Source organism: Petromyzon marinus, chromosome 3 (genome assembly GCF_048934315.1).
Source record: "Petromyzon marinus isolate PM22_M1 ecotype Great Lakes invasive population chromosome 3, UKy_Petmar_22M1.pri1.0, whole genome shotgun sequence".
NCBI lineage: Eukaryota > Metazoa > Chordata > Hyperoartia > Petromyzontiformes > Petromyzontidae > Petromyzon > Petromyzon marinus.
The window spans coordinates 21,972,476-21,988,339 of NC_133669.1; the positions used below are offsets into that span (position 1 = coordinate 21,972,476).

The following is a 15,864-nucleotide window of genomic DNA, read 5'->3' on the forward strand; positions in this document are numbered from 1 at the left end:
TAAATTTCTTATTCTGGATGGAGAAACAGCAAAAACTCTCTCTCGCGCTCTCTCCCGAAGCCGTCTCTCGTCGTGACTAGTAGACCTCGACATTGCCATTTAACCCCTGAACGTATTGCCGCCACACGCAACAATAATGTAGAAACTGCTTGGGTGAGACGGGCAGAGACGGCGTGAATCGTGAAAAAACGCCCGTTTCAAAATCAAGGCCGTAGCCATTGAGTCAACATTGGAGGGGTACCAAATCTTCCAGGGGGTCTGGGGGTCTCCCCCAGAAAAAAAAACATATAAATTTGAAAACTCATTTCCTGCCATTTCCTGCCTAAAATATTAAAAAATTCACTAACACATGGGATGGACTTTTAATGTCTTTTTTTACAATAATGTCTCATAGTGTATTGTATTACATTGCTCTGTTTTTTTTTACCTTTTCTTGTTTCATTGTATATAATGGCAGAGATTAGGGATTAATAAAGTACAACCACAATCATATAAACAGAAATCTATGCATTGTCATATGAAGACAAGTCCAGATAGTGTGGCCAAGGTTTAGCAAATTGTTCTTTTTATTTGCATCGCATAGCAATGTGTTTTTTTATTTATAGCAATATATTGGGGGGGGGGGACAGTTAGAGCATATTTTAATATGGGGGGGGGATCCCCCCAATATACATATTATAATTACGGCCGTGTTCAAAATGCAGCTCCGGGAGATCGAAAAAAAAGAAAACTGGCGGTCTCCAGCCTCTGTATTGCGAGTCCAGCGTGTTGATGGTTGGAAGCGGCACGCACGCATGAGAGAGGGGGGGTGGGGTGGGTGGGCAGAGAGGGGGGCTCCCAACAATAACCACGCGGCCCTTCTTCTCTCTTCACCCCCCCGCCCCGCAATCGCCCCTTGTGCACCACCCATACACCACGAGGAGGCGGGTCCAACGGCGCTGCCAATCACGGCCGCGCAGTCACAGCTAAGCGCATGAGCCGCTAACGGTCAGAGGCAGCCCAAAACTCCAAAGAGCGCACGCGGGGCACCCCCTTCTTTATGTTTGGTAATACGTGGAGGAGGGACAGAGAAAAAGAGGAGGGAGCGAAAGAAAAAGGGGGGGGGGGGGGAGAGTGGTGGTGGGAGAGGGGGAAGCCAGCGAGCTTGAGAAGAGAGAGAGAGAGAGTGTTCGTGTGCGTGATTGGGAAAGACGAAGAGAGAAGACGGAGACGTGGAGCAAACAAGAAATCGAGAGATAACCCACGGGTTTTGTGGCGCGCGCGCGGCCGGGCGCGCGCGTGTATAGGTACTGGAGTGAAAGATTTAGTGAGGGTGAAGGGGAGTAACAGAGGAGAACCCTACAGGGCGTTGGGGGTGCCCGGTGGAGTGCTGGGGTTGTGAAGGGAGTGTAGGTGGGGGGGGGGCTAAGAGAGAAGAGAGGGTGAGAGAGGGAGAGAGAAAGCGAGAAGATTTGGACTTTGAGGGACTAGCACCCACATCGGAACTCTGTCACCTGCCTAGAGTCCAGCGCTATGGTGTCGAGTCGCCTCTTTCTGTGGACCATCGCGGCTTCATGGATCGCTTCGCACGGTAAGGGGAGAGAGATTTAAACAACATTCAACTTTTTTTTTGTCTTTTCGTTTGATTCCTTTCATTGGAGTCCGGCGTACTTGCGGGGGTTTCTCTGCGCCTCGCGCCCGTGTTTATTTTGATACTTGCTTATTGAAGAGAGGACACAAACTCTGAAATGCGATCATTGCACGTTGGTTATAGATTACGCAAACTGGACCAGATTTAACACAAAGCGCGCGCACACACACACACACCGGAGCATACCCCTACAAGTGTCATGAACGAGGTATTACGATGTCGTATACATGATAAATTCACATTGGTGTGGAGCGGTGGTGCAGTGGGTAGCGTGCCACGCTCTGAAAATCCCTGCGACCTGAGTTCGATTCCTGTCCACGGACACGCAGTGGCGAGACGATATCTGAACCGGCCCTACCAGAATCTCCGCAACTGACCAGCCCAGCGTGAACGTGTGGTCAAGCAATCTCCACCAGCGACACGAACGTGTTCGTGTCGAGGTCTTCATCTAGCAGTGGCTTGACAAAAAATGAATACATAATGCCGTACGGCAGTGAGTAGAGAGTACATACGGTACCACCCAACGGTCGTCGAACATACGTGTGTCATATGTACTGTATACTCTTTGTGTGTGCTCACTGCGTTTTGTCTCACCCGTCTCCGCAAACGGCTCGATGTCCACATTGCACAGAGCAGAGGCAGAGCGGAAGGGAAGCTTGGGGCTGGTGGGTTTCGTGACTGTTTATCAGCGCAAGGAATGCTGGCTCGTGGCGGACGGCGCTGTAAGCAAACCACATGTGGGCTTGTTCTGGTGCCCAAAATCGTCGGGAGTCCGTTACTCACCCCGTGCATTGCGCAGCGAAGGGAAGGAATATTTGCTCAAGAAGCACACCAGTGGAATCGCGCGTACAAAACAACGATGGGGTTTGGAAGCCGGAGGATGCTCCGTAGATTGGCTTGCCAACGACTAAGATTTGATGTAATAATAATATATTAGTTGGGATCAACTCTAGAATTAAAGTACGAATGTGAAGCCTGGACCCCCTTAAATCTTAAACGAGTCCGACTACAGCTCCAAGCCAATTTGTGTTTGTCACATTTTGAGTTCGCATCCGATAAATATTATTTTGTTAATCCATACTCTGGATGAAGGCCTCACTCCTCCACCCATGCTTCCATTAGCACGGTTGGCTACGTACGGCGCGAAAGAAGTTCAACATACGCACATACATGCTGCCTTGTTGGCTCATGGGAATTGTTTGGCCATAACGTCACCACGCTGATCAGTGCGGCTTGGATCCCGTAGCAGAGAATGTACATTTACCAAGACAGTATATGGTCGCTGGTCCTGTCTGCCGTTACAACAGCGGGACCGTGCGAGGTGCTGGGGGCGCGATGAGGCCTTCATCCAGCAGTGGATTGCGCATGGCTGATGCCGGTGATGATGAGTTATGCCTTGTAGTAGCCGATCTGTAATCCGAATCTCGCAGCCCCTATTGGGGTTATACTGCGGGTTTTTTTTTAATTCTCTCTCACACAGCCGCCTTGGAAAAACTCTATTTTACAGCCGTGATTTTAAATTTATGACTTGAAGACTCCGCTCGATTAAGTTTGAAGTATGCATTAATTATAAAATAAAAACGGGGGGTGGGGGTAGGGGGGATATACGAATAAAACATCCGAGAAGCTCGCCAGCACACAGTTCCTTCACCGCGAAGGACATCATTTAAATGGATGAGCAAATTACAGCCCTTTGTCAATCCACAGCTGGATGAACGCTAACTCAAGCACAGCCGGTCATGGGGAAGGTGGAGGTGTTTGATTGTACTTCACGATGGTTAGGGAGGGCTGGGGAAGTGGTGAAAACCCAGATATTCGTTTAGACATCAAACCCAGTTACTGAATGTTTAGCCGTGGTGTCAGGAATAGAACTCAGGATTCGTCTGGTTCATAGTGCAGTGTGCTAATCATTGCGCCACCAACTCATCATTTTTATATAAATTCATTCGGCAACAACGCAGGCAGGCAGACAGATAGACCACGCTTGCAAACAAATGTCTCGCGGCGCGTAATTAAATCAGTTGTGCATATGCGCGCCGTGCCTTGTACCGCCATTCTTCATTTAAGCACAAAGAAAAGACGCATTCAACCCAGCCAAAAGCCCCGCGCGCACAAAACTTTACGCTTTTGTTTATTGAGCGGGCGAGCAAGTACGCTATATTTAGGCTGTGTGTATTGACACTTTGGGGCGCACGTTAAAGTCACGACGTGATGTGCTAATGGATAAGGGAGAGAGAGAGAGAGTGTCCCTGGGGTTTTTTTGGGGGGCCGGATGCTGTTGGGGGTATTCGACCCCCTTTTTGTGGGCGCTTCCTAGCCCACGTCCACTCTGTGTCGAAGTGCGCGCGTTGTGGGTGGTGGTGCGTGGGAGGTGATAGAGTCCGTTCCAGAGACATTTAGAAATCTTTGGAATCGATCATTTCTTCGGCGACCAAGTGGCAGTCAATTGGCCGACAGAGATTTCTCATTCAGTCACTGAGTCGCACTTTGGGAGTGGAGGGGGGAAATAAAGTTGACGAACACCCCCTTTTTCCTGATGACCCAATAATTTGACGGTCCACCTGTAAAGGTTATCACGGGTCACGGTGGATGTATGTGGGTGGATGGTGTGGACAGCACCACTCTCACATAGCCTTCTACCGCTCGTGTCGACGCGCCGTGCCCAATTATATTTTAGACTGAGTTGGTCTAGGCGAGGTCCGGTGCACATCCCACTGGTGTTGTTCGTGACTTAGGGCATTCTTCCACAGTCACGAACGCGCACGAGAGAGACTCAGCATACGTTAATTGATCACACATACTATACATTTAATCTACTTGTGTAAGATTTGTCTGAAGCACACACACCACAATTCATAGGCAGTGTCCACTTAAGTCTAGCGAACGTGCGTGAAGTTATCACAATAAACAATCACATTTTTTTGTGTTTTTTTTTGGTGACAAGACAAAAATAATACTTTCAACTCGCGTTACACTCAATGCCCAAATGCACGCTTTAAGTTTAATGAGATACAGACGCGTGCCGTATCATTTTAATAATATATTGCAACCGAGAGGCAGATGTTTTATACATTAATTTCGCAGCTCTGGGAATACACCACCAGGATTTTGGGAATACACAGCCCGCGGTGCTAGGCGCCAGGAGATGAGGCAAAGGGGAGGAGGAACCCTTCTGGATGTTTATTGGGAAAGCGAGCAGCAAACAATTCTATGCTTCAAGGTAACATCCATCAACATGCGGCCACATGCTCACTGCTGCGGCTCCAATTGTCATTGTTTCTCCCATCAGCAACCTACGTTTCATAGTCATATCCCCAGGTAGGAGGGGCATCTTCGAAATTAATTCCTTGGACAAATAGGTAGATAAAGATCACCGTTTAAAAGTGGACATTTAAACCAAGGCTTGACCATTTCACATTCGGTTATCAGTTGTGAAATAATATTGTTTACATATTCCCGCAGTGCCAGCTCAGCCCTCTCCATTCTAAGCAATGTATTGTAGTCACTTGGGGAATTTATGTAACATTTGTCAATGTATAATGCTCTTCAACCCATAATATGATCTATTGGGACCGCGTGCTATACATACACATAATCAGCGGCATCACAAGGGGATTTAAGGTATTCTTAAAGTACCTTATTTCATGCTGAATCACTCACTCCGATCGATTTTGTTATGATTTGTTTTCTTTTTCAAGGGCCAGCTTAAACAACGTGTTGGATTTATACTGTATGCACAAATATATCTCGCAGGCCACATCTTTAACAGCATGCTTAGATCCCGGCCCACGGAATAATTTACCACCGTTGTCGTTATAGCACTGCCTCGTGAATTGAAAAATATATTTTCTCTTTTCAAGGGTGAATTCTGGGTGACAAAACCGCATTATACGTGGCCGCTGTTTGGCTGAAGATAGTGCGCGGGGATAATCACTTGTAGCTGGCAGCTGCATATTTGTGCCCTTTTGACGGGGTTTGATATACACATTGCTCTTAAAGCCTCTCCGTCCAGCATCTACAACAAAATGCCACCCTTTTGAAGCGCTAATGGCATTTGGTCAGCGGGATAGTTCTGCCGTAATTATAGCCTGGGTTTTTTGGATTTCTTTTTGTTTGGTATGATAGCTCGACAATCACAGATACAGCTGCAATGACGGGGCGGTGCCGTCAGAGCCTTTTCATCACTGGACAGGCACGACAATTGCTTTGACAACCTAATTAGCCGTGGACCCCGAATGCGCCGCCGAGAAATGAAATGTTATTAGGAGCCGATAGAGATATGGGTTTGGTGATTAAAGCCACGTAATGGCATTCACGTGTGCCATGATCCTTTTTTTCCCTCTCTCCTATACACCCCACCACAAATTGAAATTTAGCGATGCCATAAACCGCCTCCCCCCCCCTTCCCCCAAAACACACAGTTTGTGTGTTTTGGGGGGGTCGCAGTTCTAGTGGTATTTTCACAACAACCCGTTTACTGCCACTGGCAGGTGTTGATGGTGCTTGCAATAGGGTCCGCGCGAATCGAATGCAACAAATCAGTCGCACTTAAGCCACGGCAAACAGGCTGTGTCCGAATCGGGCTCGCCCTAAACTCTCTCTCTGTCTCTCTCTCCCTCTTCCTAAACTAATTGCTCCGAGGCCGGGCGGGAGGGCAGGTGTTCTTGGGCAACGAGCTGACGTGGATTCAGGGGTCGGGGATCAAGGACACCTGTGCCACCAAAGTGGGCCAACCCTTACGTTCCGGCGTCTCATTTCACAACGATCGATGCAAGCTGGGCTTGTCTCCCTCGCGTCAACTGAGCAGGACTGCTGCGTGACTGCGGGGAGCCAGAGGCAGATGCTGCCTTACCCATTTATAACCCCAGGTTTGTCGTCGTCGTCGTCATCTCAGAGGTTGAACCACTTTATATGTAGCCCCATTATGACACCAAACTCAGTCATCGTTGGGGGCAAGAGATGGATCTCTTGTCAAATCAAATCAGTTATGCCGCTCATTTTATGGTTCGGTATTGCTGCATTCAGGAATAAGAGGCTTCCCCTCATCGCTGGCCATCATCAAATTATTTCACAGCACTTACCTTTACAAAACACATCTCAAAGGTCTCTAGCTCTGGTAAGGAGGTAGATAGGGAGGGGGAGGTCAGGCGAGAGGTCAGCTCTCGCCTCATTGTTAGGGCTTAGGACCCGGGATAGAATGAACCTATGCCATATCCCGATTTAACTTCTTATTAGAGTAAAAAAAAAGTCAGACCATACCCTCATATGTCATTAAAAAAATGCTGCGGCAATAATAAACCACTTTCTATTGAATTGTAAAAGCGGTGCAGGAATGTTTTAATGCTTTCTGCTCAGGGCTCAGTGGCCGGCAGATCGTTAATGACAACAAAATGCCAAATCAATAACAGTAAATGTAAAAAAGAAACGGCGAGAGAGAGAGTCCAAATTATGGGCGGAACGACCGTAACCGACTGCGTGCTGCAGATGAACAGAGAGACCCTCTCCATCACACTCTCCGCAGCCTGGCCACGGGGCCTCGGACGGTTGGTGGAGGGCAGACTGCAATAGATGGAACTTGCAATGCAGCACCGGGGGAAGCGTGGATGAGCCATGTGCAGCTGCAAGGTTGGCTTCGCTTTCCAAGTCTGGCCGGCTCGTTGTTTTTTTCTTCTTCTTCTTTATGGTCGAAACAGCGGAGGCGGTGGGTTTTTTTGTACAGCAAGCCGAAAGGGAATGTCGTTTTCTTGCAGAGAGACCCCCCCACCTCCTCCTCTCACAGCACAAACCAAGACGCTGGTTCGTGTACACGCGTGTAAGAGGCATCTCGAGCGGTACAACTTGCAAAATAAAATCACGCGCAGTTTAGTGGCAACTGTTGAGTGACAATCTTTACTTTACCCGGAAAAGCCACACACAGAGTCTCCAAAAAGTTCAAAAAGGCCTTGCGTCGGATGGTGTTTGGCAAGGCTCCTTTTGGAACAGTCTATTATCTTGTAAAAAACAAACCTCAATAGTGATTTCCATATGCGATTTTAATAATTATCACGTTTTGTTTACACAATATAGGTCACCGACCCCGACCTACTTGCTATACACTCCCGTGCATGCGCTATACTGTCAGTCCACGATCACGTACAAAATGCTAGAGCAAGTCAATGTGTGTTTTTTTCTCCCCCGTGATTGTACATTCATATATCATCGCCAATTGAGAGGAGGGCGAGGAGGAGCGGGGGGGGGACGAGGTGGTGATGGTGACAATCAACTGGAGGAACAGCCCTTGCGCTCATTGTGACCCACTATCCTCCTCTTCCTTTCCGCCCTAACGAGTGACAAACCATCGGCGTGTTAACGAGCTCTCAGTCTCTTGTAAATTGGTGCTCATACCGCTGAGCGTATTGTAAAATAACAATAACGCGCGGCAGCAGCACGCCTTACCGATAGGAAATAGCTGGGACAGTGGTGATTGGGCAGGGCACACACACACTAAGTGCTTGTGGTCTGGTTTACAATCGAATTCGGTAAAGTGATGGGTGCCGCACGCATTAGCTGAGGGTGGGATCTTTGTTGTTGTTGTTCTTGCCCTGCGTGTCGTAACACACAAAGAACAATTCTTTGTGCATGTATGCCACATCGTCGGGGCAGAAAGAGCAAGAAGAAGAACCTCTATTATGGAGGAATTTTCAATTTGCTCACAGCGTTCCTCTGTAATGCCGCGCGCACGCAACAGCAACAAGGACGGGTGACATACATTTTTTTTAAAGATATAGTCCCCCTCCCCTCCCCCAAAATCACTTGTGGCGCAGTTAGCAATCTGTGCGCAAAGCGCAATCATCGTGAACGTTGGGCTTGGTGGGGTTGGGTGTGGTGGTGGTGGAGGTGGAGGTTATCAATCCCCGTCACCTCTTCGAAGTTACCAGTTTTTGTATGCGCACTGTAAAAGCGGCGGCGAGCAAGCGGCCCTGTTGTGCACGGCTTTAGTCCCCTTCTGCGCGCTCCATCTGTAAGTCATTTTTGCGGTGGAATGCCGCGCGGAGGAAATGTCTGAGCGGGGAGGTTGAATTCCTCAGCACACTGGGAACAGAGTGAGGGGTGTGGGTGGCTGGTGGCTGGTGGTGGTGGGGGGAAGGGCTGGGATTTGCTGGGTTGGGAGGGTGGGTTAACAAAGAGGACTGTTAAAAACAACAGAGGACTTTGGGGGTAATAGTGAAGCGGAGGATGAGGTGGTGTTTGGGAGGGGGGATAAAGGAAAAAATTGGGGAGAGAGAGAGAACGCACTACTGTACACGAGCGTGCGTCAACGTTAGATGGTGGTGGTGGTGGGGGGGGGCATGACTTTCTGGGCTGCCACGTGTCACCGAAGAAGAAAGGTGTTCTCCAACATGTTAATTGAAGTGGACTAATTAACTGGAACCACCACTAGCGAGCCCGTTGGTGAATAATTCATATTTCATAATCAACCTATTGACATTTCTATCATAATAATGACGCCCGCAAATCATTATACACAGCAGTGGCCGTAATGCAGTGGGGAATATCTGATGTGACCTAGTTATGATGAATATGTAATTTTCTAACAATGCATAGGAGATACAATACCCATACGTATGGGGGGGGGGGTAAAAAAATCCCCCTTACAGTCAAAGGCAACCACAAAAAAAGTACATTATTATTTTTAAATGTTCAATGGCTACAACTGGACACAAATTAAACATGCCCATCCCCCACCCACCCCCCCCCGTTCCCTCCACCAAACACTAAATCCAAACATAGTTGAAGGTTGCCGTGTTTGTTTTAACGGTAACCAGAGACACGCAGTGAAAAATCCCTTCCCTCCATGCACCTCTGGCCCGGTGTGTGTGTGTGGAGCGTCGTTACAGGCTGGGTGACTGCCAAAAGTTGGGGGTGTGCGGCGGGCGGTGTTGGAGCGATGGGGGCTGGGAAAACTGGGAGACTTCACCATTGCAGCGGTGGGGGGAGCGTTCGAATGCACTCATCGTATTTTTTGAGAGCAACTCTTTCGAGAAATGTTCCAACATATTTTTGAGAAGGCGCGCGTGTGTGTGTGTGTCACTCGCCACGCAGAAATGTCTAAAACGACATTTCAAACGCTCCTTCTCTTTGACGACACCACCGCCAGCCAGGAAACCTGGCTGTGATATCGAATCACTTTCAAAATAAATGTTGAGGCCGCGGATTAAGCGGAGGTCCCAAGAACGGTGCTATCGAGAATTTTTTTTTTCATTTACGTTGCTCGCCTTACGCGGGGATGTTTTTTCTCTGAGCATTTTTTTTCCCTTAATCTAGCTTGCACATTAATGAGTTTGCATTCATTATGTTAAACAAAAAAAACGCTGTCACTTTTTTGTTGCTGTAATGAAACAGGAGGAGCTGACCGAAGCAGTGAGAATAACATTGGCACTTGCCTGCAGTTTCGTGGGCCGCCTTGCCTTTCTGACTTGCTTTATGTTTTTTCATATGCAAGCCTCTCTCGTGCAGCTTCTGGCAGCAAGTAAAGGCGGGGGGAGGGGCGGTCTATGGGGGAGGGGGGGGGACCGTGATTTTTGTAGGGATGTGAGAGAGTCGAAGCAGCGGGGAGCGGTAGTGGAAAGGTTGGGGGACTGTTGCGAACTAGATGTGGGACGTGAGATGGTACAGCAGGAGAAGATATGTGTTGCGAAGGGTTAAAGGAGAAAATGCGAAGGGGGGGGGGGGGTGAAGAACGTGAAACAATGAGAGAGAAATAAACATAATGAAGAAACAGGTTTGCATTATCTTGGAATATTCATCTACGGTAGCCATCTGCTTCTTTAATATGGAGATGCACTGCTGGAGGCTTTTGACTCGGTCATGTCAATTCATGCCAAGCCAAACTGGGCAGTCCAAACCTCTGGGCTTCGAGTGGACTTGGCTGTTGTGGCTCCTGAAGATCAAAAGGCACCGTGCACACTCGACTGAGCGGTGTGCGTTGTCCCCAGAGGGACAGTGAAAAGGGACGAGTTCCCATCATTAGCCAGATTCTTACATCGCAATTACACAGCTTGAAAGGGACCCCTATGCGACATTATGATCGAATATCTAGGGATGTCTGGGGTAATTATGGGCTCCCTGTGTCCCCCTTAACATTATCTTTCGGACATTGCACCTTGTTGAGGAATGTAACTGTACGAGAAATTAGTAAGATTTGCATTGCTTGATTTTTGTCAGAGCTATCTGCACAAATATATTTTTAAAAAATCTAAGTTTAGTCATTACTCCCCAGTTGCACTGAAGATTTATGTTCTTGAAGTTGATGCAATTGTTGCCATTTGTTGCAAATGCCGCCATGAGGGGTGATTAAAAGCGCCCGCTGGGATCAAAGACTTTATGTTGCAATAGCGAAAATGAAAATGCTAAAAGAGTTTGGATGGAGTAATTAACACCTTTAGGCGTGTTAGGGCCTATGTTATTCAGGTGATGGGTAGCCTCCTTACCATTAATGGTTAACAGGATGGGTTATACAGCGGAAGACATGAGAATGCATCCTTAATTTTTTTGGCTGGCCCATCATATATACATGTTCTGTGCTATTAGAAATATCCATGCCCGTATAGAAACCAAATCGCATTCATGCTGGCAACACAAAATGTCATTATTTCTGTGAGCACACCGGAAGTTTTTATTTCATTACCATTGTCAATCGAACACCTACTGAGCTTCAAAGACAACATGAATGCATCTTCTGCTAAAATGAAGCAAAAAAATACCCGAAATGTTTTACAGAATCAATTTGTCGAATAATTACGCCTCTGGAAAGTATGTGTGCTACATTAAAGACATCTTAATGCTACGGTTCTTCTGTAAGAGCCAATTTCAAAGGATAAGAATTACACGTAGTTAAAAAAAAATGCGTGAAGAATGATGCAAACTGACGAAGAGAGAAATAAATTAACCACCCGTGGATATGAAGCTTTGAAGTATCGGAAAACCCGTTATGAGGGTGTATGTGTGTGTGTGTGTGCAGAGTCTGCATGCTGAAGGGAGGCTTACGATATGTAGATTTACTTAGCTGCTGTAGCTGCTGTGAATACACATGACCGCGACTGTTCTTAACCACCCCTGCTGTTGAGCCCAATCCATTGGGGGCTGCAAGAGCGAGAGGGGATTGTAACACAGAGATCCAATATTGGTCCGAATAACGTGTCCCGAGCTTAATTTCCTCCCAGTCTCCACTCTAAACCCATCTGGATGTCCTCTGCTCATATACACATATTGTGTCCTTAATGCTATTTCTTCACTAACGCACGCCCGAACTACCTCCTACGGAGATATTTATCGCGAGCATTTTGGTGTGAATGTTGTCTGCCTTCTGTGGCCTACAAAATAAGTGAAGGGTGCGCTTTAAAGTATGGCTCAGGGCAACGGTGGTACTGAGAGGAAGCGCGCTGAAATCGGAGTCTTAAGGGGGCTTTGTTCAATTCACGTGGCTTATTATTGTAAACTTAGCCCAAAGGATGCACTTTGACAACATGCACAACTGATGTACCCCGATTGATAGCAAACATCATGGTGAGATTGGGGTGGGTTTGCAGCCTCCAATATCAAGTGGTGTTGGTACGAAAACATTTTCCCCTCGCAAATGGGTATGATCAAAAGTCAAATTGATTTCCTGCTCAAATGAGCACCGAAGTGGTACTCATGTCCTGTTTACAACATACCGCCATCATCTGCACTCCTTCAACAGAGGAGGAGGAGGAATAGCAACACAACAAGACCTCTCTCCTGACACCCTCTTGCCGTGGTAAGATTTACATTAGCATTTAGCTCCTGAAAATATTTATGCCATCGGCATAAATATTTCTCCATATCTCCATAGGACAACCACTCTTGACTCCCCCACAAGGAGTAGTAGTAGTTATTTTATCACACCTGAGGGATGAAGATGTTGGTCAACCCTCATAACCAGGATTTCAATCCCAAATCTTCTGCCATGGCATGGCCTAGCAGTGGCACGTTCGCCACTTATTGCAGAGGTTCACAGTTAGAATCCAGTGGCCACCTTGACTGTAACTCTGGGTGTCATAAGAATGATTATAATGCCGTCTGCTTCACAGTGGCATTAAGGCTACTCTGACATTCGCATGAGTATGTCATTGTATGCTGGCATTGGTGTAAATGGTTTATGTCAAATAAAAAAAAATCACAAAAAAATGTATTTTTACATCGGAATTATTGCTCACTACTGGTCGAATAATGCTCCAGGTCACTATTGTATGCATGTATGTTCAACTTCTTTCGCACCGTACGTAGGCAACCGTGCAAATTGGAGATACGGGGGGGGGGGGGGACAAACTAAACGAAAAAAGAAGTTCTAAATAAATTAGTTTTCAATCTGGATTTAAAAGTGCATAGCTCCAGTGGCATCCAATTATCGGATGGAAGAGAGTTCCAGACGGCTGCAAAAGCGCACCTGAAAGTGTGCGATGCAGTGGGCCGTCTTTGTTCCATGGCTTCGCCAAAGGCCGCTGTGATGATGACCAGTGTTCGCGTGATGGTTTTTGCTCCTTGACGAGATCAGTGAGGTACTGCGGTTCACTTGTGTCAAGCACTTTGTGTGCAATGAGTGCGACTTGAAACGTGAACTTGATGGTAAGTCATCTCTATCTACTACTAAACCACCTGGTGGCCAAATCCCAATGACAAGGGACAGTGCATTCGTCAATAAAGCCATCGCTGACTTCTTATGCACCCTGGAGGGAGTTTAACGTGCAAACGTATGATTGGAAGCCAAAGTGCCCCTTCACCACAGCGTCACACCAACCAAGTAAGTCTGCTCTCGTGCTTTCATTACATGCAGGAGACATCTCTCACAAATGTTTCGGTAATGTCAGCAAACCGTTAAGTGTGGGCAATTTTGTGCTCGCGTCGTGGCCAAAATATTAAACCACCGTTGTGCGCAGACGTCAGTGTGACATTGTCGAGATTGCCACGGTGCGGTTAGCATACCGAACGAGAGCGTTCTGGATTCACTAAAATATTTGATGGAGGGACACGGGGGGGTGGGGGGGTGGTGGAATGTGGCCAAAGTTTATTGGAATTGCAGGAAAATACGGGCACATTTTTACAAAGGGTTGAAAACGTGCTCACGTACACACCGCCTCTTCCTCACACAAAATATATTTAAACAGTTTCACGTGTTTCATATTTCACGTAACTTTTTCATTTCCAAGTAATAAAAAAACGATATATATTTCTCAAAATTGAGAACACATACTATGCCCCCCTTATCTTTGCCTATTAGGAAACTAGAGAACTGTGCTGTCGTTCTTGTTAATATGAAGTCAGGCCCCTTGCCTTACCTCAGCTATTTTTTTATTCTTGTGAACACAAAATGAATATTAAAAACAATGGGTGGTGGATCTGTGATGAGATCAGACTTCCTGCAGTAATTGTGTTAAGCTTCCACCACTAGGCATGCGACTTCATAGTGAAGACTCAGAACAATGTTTCTGCAGCTTGGGTCAAATTAATATTTTTTTCCCCCTGAAAGTCATCCATATTCCCAGAATGTTATTTGAAAGGTTGGACCCAAAAACCGTCAACGTTAATACCATTGCAGACTTGTGTGCATGCGCACAAGCTGCCCGTGCGCTTGTGCACATGCACGCAGGCGGTAATAATTCCATGTCATTGCTCGCTGGAGTAGAGGGCATTGTGTGCCAATGTGAAGGCCGGGTTTGGATAATGCTTGCGATTCTGCTAATTGCTGCCAGTCATCGTGTGCTGGCTATGGGCGGTGAAAGAGAAGAAACAATGCTCTATATATTTATCGCTCATTTTAAATATATAACATTAAAAAAAAAATGCTTGATCGGTAACGGTCGTAGAACGTGCGGAACTCCCGCCAGTGGGCGCCCAGCGCGATGACGTAGCCGTAAGGTCGTCAGTCCCCTGCCACCTCGACGGCCCGGCACCGTTATTTCTTCATGTATGCGAACAATATAACACAAAATGTGTACATGCTTCATCGATGCAATATTTGGCAAATTGTATTAAAAAAAGTCAATATTTGCAGCGGTAATATTTAGATACATACCGGCTGGGTGGGTTTATATCAGAATATTTATACTGGAGGAATCCGATGAGCTATAAAGCTCTTTTTCACGTATTATAGTAAACACGCCACGATTGAATCATCGCTGTGGATTTGCTGTGCGGCGGTGTCTCGCTTGAAACGAGATTCCCCGCGCCGATTTGCTTTGGCGAATGTGGCATGCGAGGTGCGGCTGCTTTCTTTGAATTCATTGGCATCTACACACGCAATTTTGTAGGTCGCAGTATGGACCCACAGGAAAGCTCACTTGCCTTTTTTAATGGGAGCATGGAGGCCTCTGCGGGGAGGTGCTTACCTCCTTAATGGGAGTCAGAGTTGGGCCGCATGTCGGGTCGCAGGAAGGTACACGTGTATGAGCGCAGAAAGTTACGTCAACAAGAAGAGATCGCTCGATACCACAAGTGTTCTCCATCATGACCCTTCAACTGGACAACTAGGCTCTTGCAAGTGACGCTGCTCCCAAGATTCCTTGTATATAGGTGTGTGGAACTTTTTTTGCACCGAACGTAGCCACCCGTCCTAATCATATATTGCAAAAGCAACATATTTCATGCAGCTGCAATTCATCCAAATGCTTCTCATTTTCAGGCAAAACGCTGAGCACTTAATGCATTAGCCAGGCCACATACCACTTGCCCCCGCCACTATGTGAAGAATGTATCTCATGTTTATCTTAGTCTGATAGTACATATTTAATATCCTGTGACAGTTTATACAACACGTTGCACGCCTCTCCAACCCCCCCCGCCCCCCCCAAAAAAAATCCTTACGATTTTCAGAATCGTCACGATTCGTTTCCAGAATCGGGCATTTGCATTCCCACTGGTGAATGCGGACGGCGAGTAGTGTTGGGCAGCAGAGGGTTACATGAGCGAAGCCATTAACGCACATTTTTCGTTGGTTATTTTCACAGTCATCACGTACATATAAGTAATGACTCTGAAAATAAGCGACCCTCGCGCACAAGATGCGCGTGTCCCGAGCGTAATCATCAAATGCGAATCGATGCATCGTTACGGTCCCGAATAGCTCTCCTTTAACAACGCCGCCGTCATTATTATCCCTGTGCATCTCAGGTGGCCCTTCACCTCGTTAAAACGACACTGATTGATTGACTGACGTCAGCCTCCCCAGGCAGTATGTG

At 47.0% G+C, this 15,864-nt stretch overlaps 1 protein-coding gene across 2 annotated transcripts in view; it reads left to right on the forward strand.

Annotated features, from left to right (window-relative positions):
* Positions 1-1,117: 1,117 nt before the first annotated feature.
* LOC116957234 (kin of IRRE-like protein 1) overlaps positions 1,118-15,864 on the forward strand; it is a 109,305-nt gene continuing 94,558 nt past the window's right edge. Inside the window, exon 1 of one of the 2 annotated variants that reach the window (XM_032979275.2) lies at positions 1,118-1,570. In XM_032979275.2, coding sequence (XP_032835166.2) covers positions 1,513-1,570 — 58 coding nt within the window. In that variant the 5' untranslated portion in view covers positions 1,118-1,512. The remainder of the gene's footprint in view (positions 1,571-15,864) is intronic. The other variant, XM_032979284.2, reaches the window with a different exon arrangement.